The sequence below is a fragment of the Lissotriton helveticus genome, chromosome 10 (assembly GCF_964261635.1).
Source record: "Lissotriton helveticus chromosome 10, aLisHel1.1, whole genome shotgun sequence".
Taxonomy (NCBI): Eukaryota; Metazoa; Chordata; class Amphibia; order Caudata; family Salamandridae; genus Lissotriton; species Lissotriton helveticus.
In genome coordinates, this window is record NC_136071.1 from 1,120,618,498 (window position 1) to 1,120,641,141 (window position 22,644).

At 44.5% G+C, this 22,644-nt stretch overlaps 1 protein-coding gene across 1 annotated transcript in view; it reads left to right on the forward strand.

Moving 5' to 3' along the window:
- GASK1A (golgi associated kinase 1A) overlaps positions 1 to 22,644 on the forward strand; it is a 217,284-nt gene that overhangs the window by 86,786 nt on the left and 107,854 nt on the right. Inside the window, exon 2 of the mRNA XM_078664449.1 lies at positions 10,158 to 11,624. Within this exon, the coding sequence (XP_078520575.1) occupies positions 10,158 to 11,624 (1,467 nt within the window). The remainder of the gene's footprint in view (positions 1 to 10,157; positions 11,625 to 22,644) is intronic.

Consider the following 22,644-nt stretch of genomic DNA (forward strand, 5'->3'; position numbering starts at 1 on the left):
CAGAGAGAGACTGACTGACTGACTGAGAGAGAGAGAGACTGACAGAGAGACTGACAGAGAGAGGGACTGACAGAGAGAGGGACTGACAGAGAGAGGGAGACTGACTGAGAGAGACTGACAGAGAGAGACTGACTGACTGAGAGAGACTGACTGAGAGAGAGACTGACGGGGAGAGAGACTAAGAGAGAGAGGTACTGACAGAGAGAGTGGAGAGTAGAGAGAGAGTGGAGAGAGAGTAGAGAGAGAGAGTGGAGAGAGAGTGGGAAGAGAGAGAGTCGAGAGACAGTGGAGAGAGAGTGAGACAGTGGAGATAGAGTGGACAGAGTAGAGAGAGAGTGTAGAGAGAGAGAGTGTTGAGAGAGAGTGGAGAGAGAGAGTGGAGAGAGAGTAGAGAGACTGACTGACTGACTCAGAGACTGAATACTGCCTGACTGAGAGACTGACTGGCTGAGAGACTGACTGAGTGAGAGGGAGACTGGCTGACTGAGAGAGAGACTGACTGACAGACAGCGAGAGACTGATTGAGAGAGAGTGAAAACGACTGACAGAGAGAGAGACTGACTGACAGAGGCTGACTGACTAACTGAGGTAGAGAGATACTCACTGACTGAGAGAGAGAGACTGACTGACTGAGAGAGAGAGAGACTGACAGAGAGAGGCAAAAACTGACTGACAGAGAGAGAGGCTGATTGACTGTGAGAGAGACTGACTGACTGAGAGAGACGGACTGAGAGAGAGACTGACAGAGAGAGAGAGACTGACTGACTAAGAGAGACTGCCTGAAAGAGACTGCCTGACAGAGAGAGAGAGACTGACTTACTGAGGTAGAGAGAGAATGACTGACTGATAGAGACTGACTGACTCAGAGAGAGAGACTGACTGACTGAGAAAGAGAGATTAAGAGAGAGAGACTGAGAGACTGACTGACTGAGAGAGAGACTGACTGACTGAGAGAGATGCTGACAGAGAGAGACTGACTGACAGAGAGAGAGACTGACTGACAGAGAGAGAGACTGACTAACAGAGAGAGAGACTGACCGACAGAGAGAGAGACTGACCGACAGAGAGAGAGACTGACTGAGAGAGAGAGAGAGACTGACCGAGAGAGACTGACTGACAGAGAGAGAGACTGACTAACAGTGAGAGACACTGACTGACTGAGAGAGAGACTGACCGACAGAGAGAGAGAGACTGACTAAGAGAGACTGGCTGAGTGACTGAGAATGACTGACTGAGAGAGACTGACAGAGGGAGAGAGAGAGAGACTGTCTGGAAGACTAACTGAGAGAGAGAGACTGACTGAGAGAGAGAGACTGACAGAGAGACTGACAGAGCGAGGAACTGACAGGGAGAGAGACCGACTGACTGAGAGAGAGAGACTGACAGAGAAAGGGACTGGCTGAGAGAGAGACTGACTGACAGAAAGGGAGAGACTGACTGACAGAAAGAGAGAGACCGATTGTCTGAGAGAGACTGCCTGGCAGAGAGAGAGAGACTGACAGAGAGAGAGAGAGAGACTGACAGAGAGTGAGAGACTGGCTGACAGAGAGACTAAGAGAGAGAGAGAGACTGGCTGACTGAGACTGACTGACTGAGAGAGACTGACAGAGAGACTGACTGACAGAAAGGGAGAGACTGACTGACAGAAAGAGAGAGACAGATTGTCTCAGAGAGACTGACTGACCGAGAGAGACAGAGACTGAAAAACTGAGAGAGAGACTGAAAAACTGAGAGAGACTGACTGACTGACAGAAAGAGAGAGAGATAGAGAGACTGACAGAGAGAGAGAGACTGACTGAATGGCTGGCTGACTGAGAGAGACTGAATGACAGAGAGAGATAGACTGACTGACTGACAGAGAGAGAGAGAGAGACTGAGTGACTGAAAGAGAGAGACTGACTGACTGACTGAGAGAGAGAGAGAGAGAGAGAGAGAGAGAGAGAGACTGTGATGGAATTGGGGTCAAACTGTGTATGAAGCTATGCGATGCCTCTTAAGATTGCTATTATCTACTAATAAAAATGTATTATCAAAATGTGCTCTTTGTAGTTACATCTGCTTTTGAAATACTGCATTGCCGCTTTGTCTAATGTTTTAAAAAGGAAACGAGAAGGAGCAGTGGATGCACTTTTGTCAAAACTGAACGATGAGTGAGCCCGATGTTGTATACCATGACAGGAGTCTGCATCAGGAAACCCACCTAAAATTGGGCAAACTTCCCCAGTCTAACGATGGCAGGGACCCTGCAATTATTGGACCACCACCTATGATAGACTGCGGGCAGACTAAGCCCAACCTTTAACTGCACCATCCAGTGTTACTTATAACGGCTGCATTGGTGACAGTGGCGTAACAATAGCCCCGCATCCCCTGCAGTATGGCGGGTCGCTGGCCAGAGAGCTCTAGACTGGCACGGAGGATGGGAGGGGGGCCCCCTCCATGTAGTTTGAAGGGGGGCCCACTCAAGTTTCGTTACGCCACTGCTAAAGAGTAGAGTAAGCAACATTTAAAATGTAAATATGCTTTTGAAATTACATATAGTTTGAACTGCCAATGTTTCCTGTTTATCCTGCAAGGAAATGAAAATGATAGGATTCCGCAGGAGATGAACATTTTTAAACACAAATTTCAGAAGTACATGCCTCTGTCTGAATGTCACCCCCTCGCTGCAGTCCAGGTGTTTTGAAGTCCTAACTAGAGTGTGTTTAGGGCATTTCTCAGGAACATGGTGATTCCAGCCAATGTGATTTACAGTTATAACTATTAATTTAGGCAGAGTGTGGTAAAAAAAAGATAGATTTAGGGTACTTTGGTGTGTGTGTGATTTTCAAGTTACAAAACCACCATTTAGACCACAACACACGAAATCACATGATCTTTGCCCATTGATGACGTTTAAGGAACTACTCACATGGGCGTGGCACTTTTATCACACCTGAAGAGCAAACAACGGGGCCCTTTGCATGGGGGGCTGCAAGGGAGAAATCCCACGGGCCTCATTTATGAGGCTGTGCGTCACTTTTACGCCGCCCGTGCGTTACTTTTTGTGACGCACCAGTGGCGTAAAAAATGAGCCTTGTTGCGCCATATTTACGAAGTGACACATCTAGGTAGATGCATCCCTTTGTAAACCCCTGCGCTACATTATACCTACGCCAGGTATAATGTATGCAGGGGGGCGTTCTGACGCAAGAAAGGGTCGTAGAAGTGACGCAGTGAAATCTATAAGATTTCACTGCGCCACTTCTAGGACACAAATGCTTCAATTTCTTACACCTGCCTCACTGCAGGCGTAAGACTGATGCAGGCCCTTTCACATGGGGCTTGCCCCATGTGAAAGGACACATTGCTGGAGTTGCGTCACTTTTGTGACACACTCCAGCGATGCGTCACTTTTTCGCCTACAGATACGTCAGAAATACTGACGTATCTGTAACTCCTTGCGACATGATGCGTCATACTGTAAATATGACGCATCATTGGTGTCGCAAGGAGGGCGCAATGAAAAGTGACGCATCGCTGTTTTCACACAGCGATACGTCACTTTTCATAAATGAGGCCCCACATGTTTTGCAATTTCAAATGTAGGCAGCGCTGGCAATGTGTCTAAGGGCCAAGCTAAGGCCACACCAGTGCCATCCCTTTCACCAAACAAAACCAAAACTGTTGGCTTGTTGTGAGTTTTACAAATACATGTATTTTACATAGAAACGTGCATGTTTTGACATGTGTTGGGTAACACTTAAAATGCATTAATTTTACAGTGCAAACGTGGCCACTTGGAGTGCACAGATGTTGGTCCTGCTCTCTGCGCCTCTTGTTCTGGTCATTGTGTCTCCCAGGGAAAGACAAGTCTTGGCTCGAGCTGTCCTCCGGGCTTCCTAGAGTTGATGTGAACTCTTGGCTGTGCTTGGGATTCAAGCGCATGACACATCTCTGCATAGTTTACTGTCTCCTCGAGGTCCAGCCTGCTCCCTGTCTACTCATCAGCAGCAGCAGGATGGCTTCCAGCTAACAGCTCTGTTGTGAGGAAAGAGCACTAGAGAGAGCAAAATGAATAAATCTTAAAAAGAACGTCAGCAAAATGAAACAAGTTTTGACCAAGCCAATAGGTCTCGCCTATTCAAGAGCTACTGGCTTTACCAATGGTGGTTTAGCCATGTTATACACCAGCGTGGATACTGCTCAGCATGGCTAAAAGTTAGTGGCATGAAGGAGAGTTGCATGGAATGGCATGTTGTTGTAGAGTGGCATACAGAAGAGTGGATCTTCGTCGAGTCGAATAAAGTAGTGTCATGGAGTGGCGTAGAGTGGATTGGCGTAAAGTGCTGTGGAGTGTGTACAGTGTGGTAAAATGGAAGGGCATAGAGTGGTGTAGAGTGTCGTAGAGTTGAATAGAGTGTCAGAGTTGAGTGTCATGGAGTGGCTTGGAGTGGCATGGTGTGTCATAGAGTAGAGTGGCATAGAGCAGAGTATATTGTCGTAGAGTGGAGTGGCATAGAGTGGGGTGGAGCGGCATAGAGTGTCATGGAGTGGTGTAGAATAAAAGAGCGGAATAGAGTGGCATGGAGTGGCTTAAAGGGAGTTGGGTAGAGTGTCATACTGTTTTGTAGATTGGCTTAAGTGGAGTGGAGTGTTTTTAGAGTGGACGGGTATAGAGGGGAGTGATGTGAAGTGTCAGAGTGTGGAGTAAAGTGTCAGAGTGGAGTGGAATGGTGTAGATTAGAATGGTCTAGAGTAAAGGGTCATAGAGTGGAGTGATGTGGAGTGGAGGGGCATGGAGTAGAGAAGCATTGAGTGGAGTACAGTGGAGTAGAGGTTAATGGAGTAGAGTGTCAGAGTGGAGTATCGTGGAGTGTCAGAGTGAAGTGTAGTACAGTGGTGTAGAGTGGTGCAGAGTAAAGTAACATAGTGGAACCGGGTAGATTGCAGTGGCATAGAGTGGAGAGACACAGAGTGGAGTAGAGTGACAAACAAAGAGTAGAGTGGCATAGAGTAGATTGTATCAGAGCAGAGTGAAGTGGTGGGGAGTGGTGTGGAGTGGAGTGGAGTGGAGTGGTGTGGAGTGGTGCAGGGTAGAGTGCAATGATGTAGAGTAGAGTGGCATAGAGTAGAGTAGCGTAGACTGTAGTGGCGTATAGTGCATTGGCCTAGAGTGTTTTAGAATGGCATAGAGTAGAATGGTGCAGAATAGAGTGCAGTGGCTTAGAGTGCAGTGGTGTAGAGTAGAGTGGTGTATAGTTCAGTGGAAAGAAGAGTAGAGTGCTGTGGAGTGGTGTAGAGTGGCGTAGAGTGCATTGGTGTAGAGTGCAGTGGTGTTGAGTGGTGTAGAGTAGAGTGGCATAGAGAGCAGTGGCATAGTGTACCGAGGTACAGTGTAGACTAGAGTGGCGTAGAGTGCAGTTACATAGAGTAGAGTGGCGTAGAGTGCAGTCATATAGAGTAGAGTGGCATAGAGTGTAGTGGTGTAAAACTGTCGTAGAGCAAAGTGGCATTGAGTTGAGTGGTCCAGAGTCTATGGACGTAGTAAGTAAGTAAAACATTTATAGAGCGCTACGAATGCCGAGGCATCTTGGCACTGAGCTGTAATGCGTCATAGTAACTGGTGCAGCGTGAGAATGATAACATTCGCTTAGTTGGAAACAACCAGGTTTTAAGTATTCTCCTGAACAGAAGTCTATTTGCTTGTAGCCTAATTGCAACCAGGAACGAGTTCCAGAGTTTAGCCGCCCCATAAGAGAGGGTTCTTCCCCCTCTCCCCCATCTAGTTCTAAGGATTTTTGGGACCTGAACTAGTTCTTTAGTGGCTGACCTAAGGTCTCGGCACGGGATGTGCAAGCGAAAAAGTTGCTGAGAGTCCAATGAACCCCCTTGTGCACCATACGTAGAGCTTTACATTTGATGTGTTTCTAGACCGGAAGCCAACGAAGCTCCCTAATACTGTTGGAAATGGAATGGTATTTCGAGATGTTGAGTATCACCCGAGCTGCGGCATTCTGCAGAGATTGGAGCAGATGGGGGGGTATAGTAATTGGCGTTTATAAATACCTAAAAAAGCACATTGCAGTAATCGATTCTTGAAAGAATCAGTGCTACTACCATAGCTTTGCGAAGATCTTGGGGAATGAATGGTAGGACTTTATGTAGGACCTTTAGGAGGAAGTAACATGAGGAGGTAAAGAGATTACACTGGCCTGCAAAGTTCAACTGATCGTCAAACAAATTTCCTAGGTTTCTTGTGTTCCTGGTAGATTCAGAACACTGCCCAGCCTCCACTGGCCACCACGACTGATTCCAGATTGATGGACAGTGGCATAGAGTGCATTGATATTGAGTAAAGTGGTATTGAGTTCAGTGGTGTAGAGTACAATGGTGTAGAGTGATGCAGAGTAGAGAGTGGCATAGAGTGCAGTAGAGTAGAGTGAAGTGGCGCAGAATGGAGTAGAGTGGCATAGAATGCAGTGGGATAGAGAAGATTGTTTCAGAGTAGAGTGAAGTGGCGTGGAGTGGTTCAGGGTAGAATGCAGTTCAGTGGAGTGGCATAGAGTGCAGTGGTGCAGAGTAGATTATAGTGGCATAGAGTAGATGGGGAACATCGTTTACAACAAAACTTTTACCCCGCACTACCATTACAACGCAGGAATTACAACGAAAGTCGTTACAACGACTTTCGCTGGAGGGCACTCTTGGATAGGAAATAGTTTAATTTTCTATCCAACCCCTTTCCAACTATCCACGGGGACTGGAGTTGGAATAGAAAATTAAACTATTCCACCATCCAGCGCCCCCCAACGCAAGTCGTTGTAACGACTTGCGTTGTAATCCCCGCGTTGTAAAGGCATGCGTGGTAAAAGCATGCGTTGAAACGACATACATCCGAGTAGATTGGCATAGAGTGCATTGGTGTAGAGTGGAGTGGTACAGAGAAGAGTGAATTAGCATAGAATGCAGTTTTGCAGAGTAGACTGGCGTAGAGTGGAGTGATGCTAAGTAGAATGGAGTGGTGTAGAATGCAGTGGCAAAGAGCGCAGTGGTGCAGAGTAGAGTAGCGTAAACTGCATTGCCATAAAGTGGTGTAGAGTAGAGAGACGAAGAGTGCAGTGGTGTAGAGTGGAGTGGTGCAGAGTGAAGTGAGGTGGAGTAGAGTGGAGTGGTGCAGAGTAGAGTGGAGTATGCATGGTGTGGCAGCACACTGGCATTATAGAAAACACATTTTCATTTGAAATAACCATTACATTTGCACAGACATACAGTTTTATTGATAAAACTATACAATGCACAAATGATAATGGGTGAAAATGTCATCACCTAGTGTATTGATTTGTTTTAATCTTATTAAAATATGCTTCCACAGCACTTGAGAATGGGGAACATCCTTTACAACGCAACTTTTACCACGCAGTGCCTTTACGACGCAACTATTACAACGCATGTCATTACAACGCATTGCGCTGGGGGGCGCTCTAGGATAGGGAATAGATTTAATTTACTATCCAACACCTTCCCTACTATCCACGGGGACTGGAGCTGGAATAGTAAATTAAACTATTCACTATCCAGCACCCCTTAGCGCTATGCGTTGTAACAGTATGTGTTGTAAAAACTGCGATGTAAAGGCATGCGTGGTAAAAGCATGCGTTGTAATGTCATACATCCCTTGAGAATTACTAAGACATGTGCTTTATTTGTGCTTTCCTTATTCAAATATATTCTGAACTATCTGCACAGTTCATTTACAGGCATTTAAATGTTGTTGTGTACTATGAAAAATAACATTGTACAGCCTTCCTCCAGTTACATAAATCCTCTCACTTTGAAATCAGAGAAAGATAAGTAAACATCAAGCTCCCTGAGAAGACAGAGCCTGCCATTTGACCTCTGTCTTTGAATGCACAGCAAATGTGACGAGATAAGAACAAGATTTAAAGGCCTGTGTACAGAAAGGAGCACTGTTTGAAGAATACAAGTGACCCTTGTAAACAGGCTTTACTCCACTGAAGAGACCAACTCAAGCTGGACAGCCTAAAACAAATAAAACCAGAAAATAGAAAGCAGGCAAATGTGAGTTATGAACCCCAAAGCCAATGGGAAGCAATGAGCGGAATTCATTCCCAGGGAAGCTTTCCAAATGCCCACAAGAAGTCTTCAGATAACCATATCAGCTGCGGTGTATGGTAAGCGTCGACCTAAAAAGACCGTCATGAAAATGGAAGTGTGGAGGGCACCCTTGGAAATAACTTAATTTCACTTCCAATTTTGACTTCTAATCCAGTTTAGAAACATACATTACATTAATGGTAACTGTGAATTGTACAATGTCTTATAGGCAAGAATGTGAATGAGTTGTAGCCACCTACACCTATGACTGGCCCCCTGGTCCCAAGGGTCATAAAGGCAGCATGGTTAGAAAGTTACCTCGACTGGGAGCCATGTTTGTATAATGTGCCCTTCCTCTAGCCCCCCCCCCCTCCCCCCGCAATAGAGAAAGCAGTGGAGGGGATGAAGGTGGGACAAGGGGTCAACTTTGTTATGTTCTTGGAGTCACAGATTTTGCTACCCATAGCTTTTTGGTAAATCAAGGTATATGCTTAGTTGCAGAAGGGTCTGGCTGGGCCAAGTTTATTTCCCCTGCCCAAAAAATGCCTGCGGCGCACTTTTTAATTTTTTTAATTTACTACTCCAAGATGGACACCCACCATCTTGGAATGGTAAATGAAAGCAAAGAAAACAAGACGGTTGCTGTGGCAGTATGCATGAATACACAAGCATGCTCACACTAAGACTGCAAATGTGTCATAATGCATATGTGCATATTTCTGATGACACATTCACACATATGCATCATTGCACTTTTTTTTTTTTTGGTGATACAAAAGCTCCTGGCCTTGCTATTGCTTGCATGTACATCTATTTCCGAATTACCCAGGGATAGGAGCTGTTCTCATGTGGATGGCGATGTTGTTCCAGTTCTTTAATGAAGAAGCCCTGCCTTCAATGGTATGGCAGAATAAAATATACAGAAATATCTGATGAGCAAAATATTGTGCCCTAATATCATTACGAAATTATTGTCCCAATGCGTGTAGATTTTCTAATATTATTTCCAATGAGGACTTATTTTTGTACATGGGATTTGGAATACAATATATAGGGCAGGTGGTATTCTGACAACAATATTCTGGAACCATTTTGTGTACAAGCACAATGTAGTCACTCAGCGAAGAGAGCCAATAGCTGAAATGGGCTCACTATCTGCCCAGTGCTTGGGTGGGCAGAAACAAATGACTCTTGATCAGATCAGCTGATGAAGGAGGCTAACTGAAAGCCCCTGTATGTATATGTGTGTATTTTAGTATTAATTATTTGGCAAACATGAGTCTGGGGTGACAAAAATATGTGCACTTCAGGGGCTTATTTACAAGAAACTGACACATCTGTACAGATGCGTCAGTATACCTATACCTGTGCCTGCGTGCGAAACCCTTGCGCCACCATGGATGCGCAGTATTTAGAATACGGCACACCATGGTGCAAGGATTGACAGACGCGCCAGAAATTCTGAGGCATCTGTCGTTGAAAAAGTCACACATTGCTGGAGTCGTGTCGCAAGCAAGACGCAAGTCCAGCAATGTATGTAGAGGCCTATTACAAATACAAACGCTCAAAGCAGGCGTAGGGTTTTGATGCAGTGGCGTCCTAGAAGTGGCACAGTGGAATCTTGTAGATTTCACTGCGTCACTTCTATGAGGCTTCCACGCGTGGGTACGCTCACCCTGCATACATTATACTTGACGCAGGTATAATATGATGCAGGGCTTTACAAGGTGACGCATCTCCCTAGATGCGTCACGGTGTAAATAGGCTGCAACGTGGCAGACTGTTTACGCTGCCTCTGCGTCACAAAAAGTGACACGGTGGCAAAAAAGTGTTGCAAGGGACTTGTAAATCCGCCCCTCAGTTTTTTTCAGGTTCAGTCATGTATTTAGTAGCATTTAAAAAAAGTAATTTGTGGATACTGTACCTTAGATATGTATTTCCATTCCCATATTTTTCTCATGGGTAGAGTGTCATTAGGCATTATATGAAAGTTGGAATGAAATGTGAAAGTTCTTCCTTCTTGGTGTCTCATCTATGCTTCTCTCTTTCTTCCTCTAAAGGCTCCCAAGACATGGCTAAGGATGAGGTTGAAGCGATGGCCTGTGGTGTGGTTCTGCATTGTGCTCCTCTTCACCGTTGTGTTGATCAATACCTGCCAGCTGCTGCCTGCGGATAGCCACACCCTGTCAGCTTCGCAGCACCCAGCCCTTACTGACCCACTGGGGAAAGTCTTCCGACATAAGCGATTGTGGGAGAACGGCTCAAACTTCTGGAGGAACCAGAGTCATCCACTTAAAGGATGGGGAGCTATGTCAGGTGGGCACATTCAGAAAGGGAAGTTGTCAGATAACTCAAGCTGCTACAGTAAAGGGGAAAAGAAGGGTCCACACAAAAACAAAAAAGCAAAAGTGGCTTCAGATCAGAAAGGACAAATTGGAAAATTCAAATTTGCTAAAAAATTAAACGCTAACAATACCAACCTAAAGCATGGGAGAGCGTCTTTGCCGAACAATGTTACGAAGGAGGGTGGCACTGGTCTTTTGGCAACAATCAGAAAGGCTAGTTTTCCTATTTATTCACAAATGACAAAGAAACCGTCTGGCATTAAGATAGAAACAGCGGCCTCCCGGTCTCTTTTCTCAGGAGGTCCTCAAAGGCTATCCCTTGATGGAAATCCTGGAGTCAATTTGCCGTTTCCTAAATCTTCAGTAGTCCATCGGGTTGTGTGGCAGCATCGGTGCAAAGCAGATGTATGTGACGAGCAACAGCCACCCAGTAGGATTGAAGTCTTTCCAGAGGTCGCTCATGGCCAACCAGTTAAAACAGCAAAAGGAAGTGGGGTACAGCATGGCCATCACCCAACCACAGCCCAGGAGAAATCCAAAGGGGAAAAGGTACATAAGTTGTCACAGCAAGTGCAGATGTCTTTGTGGTGCACTCAATTCCATGACCGGGTCACCGGGCAACCAGGCAGCAGCAAGATGCCGGAGCAGCAGCCACCACCATGGTTCACACCAGATGACTTGCAGAAGATGAAGTTGCTGGCCAAAGGGGAGGTGGTGACAAAAGCAAGAATTCCTGCCCATGGTCAGGTTCTTAAAGTTGGTCTTCTTGATGGCTCTGAAACTGCCTCGGAGGATCCCCAGAAACACTGTGCCAAAGGGCTGTGTGGATTAATCAAGCGGTCCAGTGACCTTCATGAGGTTCTCGCTTTCCACCTGGACCGGGTGCTGGGACTGAAGCGTAGTCTCCCTGTCGTGGCCCGGAAATTCAGAAGTCACGTTTTGCCGTACAAGTACACCAACGGCGAAACGAGGCCCATTGTATGGTGGGCTCCTGACATCCAGCACTTAGAGGATGCCAACAATGACCAGAACTCCTTTGCCCTTGGCTGGCTCCAGTACCAAAGGATTCTAAAGCACAGATGTGGCATGGGCAAGTCTGCAACTGCCCTTGGATCAGCCCCGTGTCTGAGCATCAAGCACACAGAATGGGCCAAACTGGCTCTCTTTGACTTCCTTTTGCAGGTAAGGTTCATGTCTTCCATCGAATTCTTATCAGTGATTGAGTGTGGCGTCGGTGTAATTTTCATGTACCAAAGGATCATGTTTTTGCATCAAAGTTGCAGTTATCAAATTTGAATGATCTCCAATTTCATTGCCCCAGAAGGTGATGAATGTACATTTTGAAAAATAAATGGTTCTCAGCAGTCCTGAATTGTTTCAAAGTATTTATTGGAAAGGTTAGGGACCAGATTTACTAAGATTTTGCATTGGGGTTGTATCCCATTTTTTGGTGCACCCTTAACTCAAAATCCATTTTGGGATTTGCAAAGCCATATAAAGGATAAATAACGAAACGCAGTACATGATGCTGCTGCACGTTAACTTGTGTCAATGAAGTGTTCTTTGGGTAGGACATGGGCGTTCCTCTGAATCCACCCATGGATTTTGACGCAAACCCATATTTTCAAAGCCTTGTAAACCTGGGGTTACGCCAAAATGCTGCGCCTCCCTGAGGCTAATGTTATGAGGAGAAATATCTGTCTTTCTCCTCATTATTTCCTCTTTGCATGGGTGTTGTACTCTGCAGCACACATGCAAAGAAAACATAGCTTCAAAGGGTAGTTTTTGTGCAGGAGGGGGTGCAGCTGTGCTCTTCCTTTCATGCAACTCAGTACAGCAATGTTCCTTGCTGCGCTGTGTTGCATGAAATCATAGCAAATCCGGACATGGATTGCTTTGTTTTATGGTTGTTTTTTATTCCAGTTAAATCAGTTTTGTTGTTAAAAAACAAAGATTTTGCTTAAAGAAATTGAGGAAGTTATAATTTGTTTTAGTTTCCAATTGAAAACATATATGTTTTTCAGACATGTATGTGACCGTATTTTACTTTCTTCTTTACAGCCAAATGTGTAAAACAATAAGAGACTGTGCAACTCTAAAGAAAAACAGGGGGTTTATTTTTCATGTAATGTGTTTTTTCGACCAAAACTTGTCATTCCAACATTTGTCAAGTAAATATGTAAAGGTGGGGAGTAAAGATAGCTGCCTTGTCACTGCAGTGTGGTATTGAAAATACAGACATTATGCATCATAACGTTCTGATGAAAACCACTGCATCTCTTTCTTCACTGACTCTAAAAGTAAGTAATTCCAAAGCTGTTCCACAAAGACAGGTGTGCTTTTGCCTCACTAGCGCCTGACCAGGAAGCTTCAAGCAGGTGCTTGGTGTCATTCAGGTTTCAGTTTCCATCCTTCGATCTTTTGCTGGAGTGACTCCAATCCATATTGGTCGTCGGCTCAGGCCTTTAACACTGGAGTGGGTCTTCAATCGCCGGTATTGCCCGCTACAGTGGTTTATGGCTATATTGGTTCATGTGAGCTGCTTCATATACTCTGGGGTCGATTAACAAAAGCATTTGTTAGCACAGGAATTAGTACGTAAAAGAATACCCCTATACTCAGGGGTTTTACACAGGCCCTTGCAGCCTGCGCGTCCCCAACCCTTCCGGGGCACCGGGGAGCCCCACTCAGCCCAGGGCCAATGAGTAGCTGTGAAATATTGGAGCCTGAGGGGTCCCTCACCACATTCTGCAGGGAGGCATCCTCATTTTAGATTAAGCTGCTCTCTTTAGTACTGCTTCCTGTTAACATGAACCTTTTTGTGAATCGGCTGCAAATAGCTTTCAAAATGGTGGCACTGGTTGCAGCACATTCTTGAAGTGATCTTGTCCAGCAAACAATACTTTTCACAGCCTGCATTACTTTATGCACTATGGATAGACCTTCTGTTTTGGAAGATGTTTTGTCTTGGGCTAGTACAGTGCAGTGGCGAATAAAGAGCTTCCCAGCTCCTTTACTACTCCACTGTTCAGCAGTAACTTCACCATCTTCTATCGCTCTCCAAAATTAGACTGATCACCAGGAACCTCAGCAGTCATTCCCAAGTATGGAAGTTCCTGACGAACAGTCTAGGGTCAACACATTCTGAATTTTACCAAGAACTCCAGGGGTTGAGAATACTTCACCACTACTGTTCACGGCCACTAGCAGAAAGATGTATTTGTGTGTAATTTCATGTATATAAAGGCTCACAGAATTTCCCTTAGGGGCCCAAACAGGTTGCAGTACAGTATTCCATACAGGAAAGCAGTCCTCGTGCTAGCAAGCAGACCGAAGGAATGTCATGTAGGAAGCCAGTCCTGATGACAAACTGTGTACCACTAATCCTCTATCTTAGCCCAGATTGGTCACTGCAGTTCCTGAACCTCAGATACAATAGGGCTGATTTTGCACTGTGTATTGGCACACTGGTGTTTGTAAGGGCATGTCTGCTGGAAGTACCTTTTTGGTGTTCATAGTAGGCAAGGGGCGGCCTTGTGATGTTCTACCTGGGGTTCCAGGCATCCAATTGATGCCACATTGTAGTTTTGGACTGTGCCATGTTCTCCCTCCAAGCTGTCAACTCTTTTACTGCAGCCAGAGCACTTTTGCCATAATCCCCTGAATCTTGCTTTCAATCCTAGACTAATGTATTCTCCATACATGTCCAGTGCTTAATTTGTGCCGGTGGTTTCCGGTGCTTGGCACCAGCGCTTTATTTTCAACACCGGTGCTTGTGACTGTCTGCCAGAAGATGGCGCTGTCTGAATACTTTAGAGATGGCCACATCAACAGTTAATTGTTAATTCAATATACACTAAAAATGACTATTACCTGCCCCCCAAGCCATTCTTATAGCTTTGGGGGCCTGGAATAGCCCGAATTGTCACACTGGTAGGAGTGTGATGGTTAGTAGTTCTTCTGATACTATCATTGGCGGCATGGCAGAGGCAATGTGTGGTACAAGCTGGAGTGACATCCTGGCGAGAGCCCGGGCACTTATGTTTTTTACCAATTAAGCACTGCATGTGACTTGTTTCAACAATCATAAACTTATGCTGGAGGTTCTGCAATGCTGCTAGAATCAGCCCCTCACCCTGAGGTGTGCACACTTCACTGACTTGCTCCATTTCATCCTGCATCTTCTGCATCTGACACAGGAGGGATATAGAGTCCCTTTGTCTCCCTTTTCTATCTGCCCTTGCCCTTGATGATGAGGGCATGGACCACTGTCCCAGGGCAAGAGATTTACCTGCTGCAGCCCTTGAGACCGTGTATCTCGTTCTTCGATGCCGGCACATAAGGAAATCGTCGCTATCCTCAGGCACAACATGGCGCCCCAGAGGCACCACCTCCAGCTCCCACAGTCCTCTTGTTGGGACCAGGTGCACGCTGTGGGCAGAAACAGCCTTCCAGCCTTTCTCAGGGTGATAGGTCCCTGGACCCCCTTCGTGTGTGCTCTTGCTCCCTGAACCTTTCCCACATCTGCGCATCTCCATCTGTAGCTCTCATCTCTCCTGAACGGGAGACAAAATTGAGCTATTTTGAAACACAGATTAGCAAAGGGGAAGAAGGCAACCTCCAATCTGTTGGTCCCCGATGCTTGTCTCTGCTTTTCTATAGTCACCCTCCAGCAGGGCCGGACAGGGAACCGAAACCGGCCCTGGCAAGCTGCTTGGGCGGACCCCAATCTGCTTGGGCGGCCCCGGGATGGGGGAGGGTGGTGCGGCCGAGCTGTTTGCCACAACCGGCTTTGGTCAATTATGTTACAGGGGGGCGATATTGCCAGTCCACGGTAACAAAAACACCCCCCAGGGGGCCCAAAACCGGTCTGCATTCTAGCGGCCCACTGGGGAAATTCCCGGTGCCCGCTACGGCCACTCCGGCCCTACCCTTCAGATCCTGGAAGGAAAACTGAATCTTGGAAGATGAGTCTATGCCACAGTTTTGAAGCTCTATGTCCTCTAATGAGCATGACTCGATCTGCCCTGCACGTCCCCTACCAACAGTGGCGGCTGGCGAATTTAGAAAGTAGTGAGGCATAAATAACATCTTTGGTTGTGACTGAGCAAGACAGTAAAGAAAATGAGCTACATTTTTTCAGGTGGGTTTGGGATCAGGGAGTTCTCTGACAAAGTAAGTTTGTAAAAAAAGTGAAAAAAACGGGAGCATTTTACATCACAAGTATCTCACATTATGACCTAAAATTAAACATGGTAGCCGAGCCACTCCACGCTTGAGACAGATGTGTAGCTCAGATTGAGGTCTTCTTTTACCTTCGAGCCCAAAACAGACCGAACTTTCATGTGGTTTCTTCCTGACACCCATTCTTTAATTTAATGCACCAATAATAAAAGACCCAGCATTAACCTAAGCGGTAAGAGGTCAAACAAAAGTAAGAGATACCCATCTAGTGGATGAATTGCACAATATGAAACTAGAAAACCTGAAGTCAGTCTTGGCTCCCCACTTGACCAAATTATGTGATCCTAGGAAAACATTTTATTCCAACTTCCCTCCTTTCCTTCCATTATCACATATGTGAGCATCTTTAAATGTGTGAGCTCAGGATTGCCTTGTACACAAATCTCTTGTGTTGGATTTAATAGACTGTAATGTTGCTTCATTTATAATAAGAATATAGGCCCAAATAATATCGAAAAATAATATTGAATCTTGGTAAATCTCTGTGGGCCAAAAAATGCAATGTAGTGTGTGTCTTTGGTAAACAACCTTTACAACAAAACTTTTACAACGCACTACCATTACAACGCGGTCATTACAACGCAAACTATTACAACGCATTGCGCTGGGGGGCGCTCTAGGATAGGGAATAGGTTAATTTACTATCCAATAACCTTCCCTAGTGTCCACGGGGACTGGAGTTGGAATAGTAAATTAAACTATTCACTATCCAACACCCAAAAGCGCTATGCGTTGTAATGGTATGCGATGTAAAAACCGCGCTGTAAAGGCATGCGTGGTAAAAGTATGCGTTGTAACGTCATACATCCGTGTCTTTTGTCCAATGCTCTGGTCTGATCCTCCAAGAATTACAGACAAACCGTTAACATTTCGATGTCAGAAAGGGATCCGCATCTAGTGACTTAATTGCACTGAGTGACCCTGGAAAATCTGTGATCAATCTTGGCTACTCTGCTTGACTAAATTGTCTGATCCCAGACAAATATTTTATTTTACTGAGCCTCATTTTGTTCTTTTTCATACATCAGAGCACCGTCAAATACATGAAACCAGGGCGTGTGCTATAACCCATCAACCCCCCCCCCCTCATTGGGTAATTAAAGACAACCACCTCTTAAGTGCAACTGCCCCTTTACAGCATTGGGCTCCATTGACAGAGTATCTGCTGCACTTCCAATAAATCTAAAAAAAGAACCACAAATAAGTAATAACAGTGCCATTAATTGTGCTCTTTTGTTCGTGTCCTAGTGCTGTGGCCTCTTTCAAGTGGCAGCATCCCTCTGCCCCTCTGCCACCTCATTAGTAAGTGTAAATGTAAATGTGGGTGTACTTGTACAGGGCACTGCAACTCCATGGATTATCCTGGCGCTGAAGACCGCTGGGGGACCCGTCCTGGGTTTCCCTATGAGATGGTCGCTTTCTGGGTATCTCCAAGGTGAAACCAGGCATCCCCAGCGTCTGTGGGGGGCCTTTGTAGAGATGAGGCAAGCTTAATGCCCAGAGTTGCCGAGTGTGTTCCCTGGTTAGAGTAGGCACAGAGGCGAGAATTATCGAGTCCGTTTTGACCCTGGTCCACGACCCTGCCGCTTCGGGAATTGAACCTTGGTCCCGGGCCGTTCTCTGCTTACGGGTCTGCCGCCTCTAACCAGTGAGCCACACCACTCCACTCCATTAGAAGCATCTACGAAGGCAGACACTACTACCTTGAATTCTTGTAGCCCACCTTTTCCTCCCAACAAAGAGCTTTGAAGCAGACTCTGGGAGCACCAGTCCAATACAAATCTATACCTATTCGTAATGGTCAATATTTGATGTGAACGCAGTTTGCTTGAGATCAATACCCAGTCGATGGCGGTACATCAGGAGGTACATTTTCCAAGGCACAATGTTCATCAAAATCCTCTTGTACCTTCGAAGTCCTGAATCAGAAGATGCGAGTATGCAATATTCTGGGTGCCATTCATATTTTAAGTGTTATTTTTTTATCTGAAGTATGCATCATTAACAAAGAATGGAGCTCTGTTTAGATATCAATAACAGAAGAAGAGGAAGCAAACAGGTGCTGCCTAAAACCCAGCTGCCTTCTTGTATATGACAATAGAATTGGCAACATAATCAAAATGACTGATTGTGTAGTCTCCCAATGCCTGGGCTTTCTGCCAGTGACCAGGACACACAGGAAAGCCAAACATTAAAAGATTTACAAGCAGCAATATGCGATAAAATAATAAACTGGAGAGCGTATGACAAATATACAACTAAGCAATGCCGAACTGCTACAGAGTTAGAAAGTGTCAGATACAGACCTGCCAACTCTCACCGTGCCACTGTGTAACACACCATATCCGCTCTCATCACACGGTCGCCCAGTAGAGAGCCGATATCACACGGTGGTGGTGAAAACGAGCTGAAAACCACAGGGCCCGATTCACAGAACTAACTTAAGACAAAATCTTAAACTTACTACTTTTGGTATTCACAGAAGGCATTTAGTAGTAGTAAAGTTAGGATTTTGTCTTAAGTTTGACTTAAGACAAACTTAAAACAGACTTAAGACAAACTTAAGACAGACTTAAGTTAGGATTTTGTCTTAAGTTTGTCTTAAGTCTGTCTTAAGTCTGTCTGTCTTAAGTTTGTCTTAAGTCTGTTTAAGTTTGTCTTAAGTCAAACTTAAGACAAAATCCTAACTTTACTACTACTAAATGCCTTCTGTGAATACCAAAAGTAGTACGTTTACTGTGAATCGGCCCCACAGTAAATAGTGGATTTCCAGCTCATTTGCAGAGGCTTTGAACTTCCAAGTCCATTAGGGGTGTGAAAATACCCTAGGACATCAGCACCAGCCTCAGAAAGCTGTTTTGCATTGTCGGAGGAGACTTGTGGGCAAGGTGGGGGCAATAGTGCCTCATAGGTACTGCCCCGACAAAGGTGACACGGTGAGATTTTTGTTAAAGTTGGGAGGTATGAGAATACTATAAACCTCACTTTAATCTGAACCACCTCTAGGCACTTGGGGAAACCAGGGGTAAACATTCCAAACATGTGAAAGGTGCAAAAATGAGACTTACTTACAAATGAGATGGAACTTCAAAATTCTCTAAGCAAACGTGCATGAAAGAAGCAACATGAGTATGGAAAACAACTTTCAGTTCTGGACTCTCACACTCCATTCCAGGCACATTCTATGAGGTACCTGCTATATTCCAAAAGCTGTGTGTCATGGTCAAACAGCAGCATCAGTTTATTTAATGGTTTCCTGTGTCCAGAGGTTTTTTATTAAAGATGCACTCTCCTCGCTCGCTTCACTGCCAGTGACCTCAGTCCGTATAGCACCAGAGCGAGGTTCACAACCTTTGCCCAATCATAAGCTCAGATAGGAAAGGAGGCTGTCATTTTCCCTTTATCGTGGCTTCTGTTGCGGCATAAGGCTGCTTGACAGACAGGCCCCATATCACCATTGTCTGAGTGACATGCTGCATGGCTGAGGCTGGTGCAGCATGTCAGATATGTATGGGGTCTGTGTGAGGACGGTCTGTAACAGCCCACGCCTGACACATGCGCAGTACACCCAGGGGAGCCTTTTTTTGGTGTAAGGTGATATTGCAGGTTTTGCTTGAAAACAAATGATCAGTGAGATGTTTTGTTTTCATGTAAAAGCTGCAATAGATAAGACATTAGATGCAGCGTGAGGCAGTGATGGTTTGGGGGTCGCCACCCATGTGCCCTCTATGGAGAAGCCGCCACCGCCTACCAGCCCCATGGCCACAGTGCAATCCCCCCTTAGGCTACCACAATTCTTAAAGCCTTCGGATGTGTTAATTATGCTGAAAGTGCGAGATAGTAAGTTCTGTGCATGTGTATAACACTGTACGCAAATTGGAAAAAGCAACAAGCATTGGCAACACCAATAGGCCTGACTTTAATGTACGCCTCTCACCACACAGTGTCTTTCAATTCTGGTGCCCTGGGAATAGGAGCAAGAACCAAGAAACAGAGCCCGTCTTCTCTTGTTCAATGGACCATGCACTCAACCATTAATGCATGAAAAAGAAGCGAAGCGTGTGAGAATACGTAGGGCAGTGCCAAGAACTGAGATGCTTGGGACAAGTGTTAGCAAGCGCCTTGTACATCATGCAAAGTGTCTTAAAATAAGATATGTTTTCTCATTAGTAGTCTATGGGGGACATCTAACCGGGAATTTACAGACGTGCGCTGAGGTGAATAAACAGACGTGGCAGCTGCATTTTGCACAATCTGAAGGCAAAAGATGAGATATTGACAAGGAAGACTGTTCCTTAGGCTTTTCAGAAGGGAGTGACCTGTGCCAGGAATCTTTTTGACATGTGGGCAGAAGGAAAGATCAGCGTTGATAATAATTCCATCATAGTAGCAGGGAGTGGGTCAAGAGCCAATGATTATCAAACCGATGTACAGGATGAGTCCCTAGAAACATTTTAATTTTCTATTCATTCAAATTGAAAAGCTTATTGGTAATTAAATATGCCTCAGAAGCAAGACATTGCCAAATTTTATGGAGAAGGTGCGTTGTTACCATTTTATTGGATCTGGAATTGAAAATCAACAGCTTAGTTAAAAAACATAAAGCCAAAAGAATGAATTAAATGAACACAAAAAGGTAATAAATAAAAGTTAACAAATTCCAGAAACTGCACAATAATTCTCAATTAATTAATGTTAAGAGTTTTACATTTTCAAAATAAGCATTTTAACTCAAACACAACTAAATACTGAAAATGAAAATTACAACTGCACGAAATGCAATGGAGACCAGTCTGGCACCATCTGAACTAGAGATCTGTGTCAGTGTTACACACTGTATAGGCACTTCTTGTGTGATTGATCAATGAAGCTCTTCCTGTTATAATTCTCATAGAGTTCTTAATGTAAAACCCTATCTTATTGCACCTCTCAGAGAGTTCCCATTGTAAAGCCTGTTCCTAGGGCATTTGTCAAAGAATTCACAGCCTGAAAGCTAACTCTCAGGCAGTGCTTGATTTGAGCTGGTGGTTGCCGGTGCTCGGCACTTGCACTTATGACAGTCTGCCACATGGTGGCGGTGTCTGCCTAATTTAGGATGATCACAACATCTGCTATTTAGTAACTGAATATACATTAACAATAACTAATACCTTCCACTCAAGCCATACTTATAGCTTTGGGGGCATGGAATAGTACGAATTCTTACACTGGTAGGAGTGTGACTGTTACTAGTTATATTAATACTTTCATTAACAGCATTGGCAGGGGCAATGGGGGGTGCACGCTGGTGTGGCCTCCTGAGGAGGATCCTGTCACTTAAAAAAAAAGAAAATTAAGCACTTGCCACAGGGAGGTGCTGTGCGTAGAAACCCAGTCCTGAGCAATATACACAAATTGCACACAATAGATGAATGTCCAAGCAATACTTTTTCTTTAGGAATGAAAAGCTATTAATGCATAAACGAAATACTATAGTCAAAATGTCAACTGTTTACATAATTTCAGATGGAATTGCAAATTGGAACCTCTCCTATAGCAGCCTTGCAGATTAACCAGGGAGCAAAACATGCCCCAAGGTAATACCACGGTGGAAATTATTGCTGTAAATGTAGTCTTCTCCCATTATGTGTGTGGTAACATGTGGCAATACTCACGCCAGCAAACTCTAATTTTAAAAAACAGCAAAAGTCCTATACATACGGTTATCAGACAACACAAGACTTTTCACAATGGAAAAATTAAGCCTACAGGCTTTGTCAAGCCAATCATTATTTAAAATAAGAACTCTACTCTCTTTGTCAAAACATTCAAATATCAGCAAAGTAAGTCTATTTTCTTTAAAACATGATCATAAACATGGCCATGCAGTGTCTGTCTAAGGACCCCTCAAACAGGCGACTCCCAAAGAGCACAAACATTGTATTTTACATTTCTGTCTGTTAAAACATATTCTATTACAGTTCACACGAATAAGGGAATTAATTTATCTTGGTTTTTTCATAAATCTCCCTATTAGATGATCCTAAATGAGGGCATAAAATACATAGGTTGCAATCATCAAATAAATTGAAGCAATTACAATCATATTTTATTTTAAAAAATGAATAAATACCAGCTGCATCAAAATCGGGGTCTCAGATTAAAAAGGAAAACACTTTTAGGGATAAAGAACACATTTAGGGATTATTTTATTATCCGAGTGCTGCCAAGGTATTCAGTTATCATACAACGAAACGGACCAGCAAATAAAAAACGCAAACAAAACATTCACAGCCAGAATAAAATACAGAGAAACTATGAAAAAATAAAAGCATTTTTCCGAAAACAACACAACACAGAAAAGTGAATAATGCATTCATGAACTATGAGCAGGGCCACTGGAACTATGCAATTCTGCGGCTGCTCTGTTTTCCGCCTACATATACATTTGCACCATCTGCCCCCAAATCTGCAGATTTTAAGAAAAAAAGTTGCTTCTAGCTTAAAGTGTTTAGTGCACAGTGGAACGCCCTACATAAATGTTGACTGATCACCTTTCAGTTGCTTATTGCTGTACTGGATGTACGTTGTTACAACACATGCTTTTAACACGCATGCTTTTACAACGCAGGTTTTTCAACGCAAGTTGTTACAACGACTTGCGTTGGGGGGTACTGGATAGTGAATAGTTTAATTTACTATTCCAACTCCAGTCCTCGTGGATAGTAGGGAAGGTGTTGGATAGTAAATTAAACTATTACCTATCCTAGAGCGCCCCCCAGCGCAATTCGTTGTAATGACTTGCGTGAAAAACCTGCGTTGTAAAGGCACTGCGTGGTAAAAGTTGCGTCGTAAAGGATGTTTCCCGCTGTACTTGGGTGTTCATGAGGTAATAAGGAGGTGAAACCTAATGTAAAATGAGGTAAAACCTTTATCAAGTCGCTGTTACCATGTGTTCAAATGACAAAATAATAAAGTA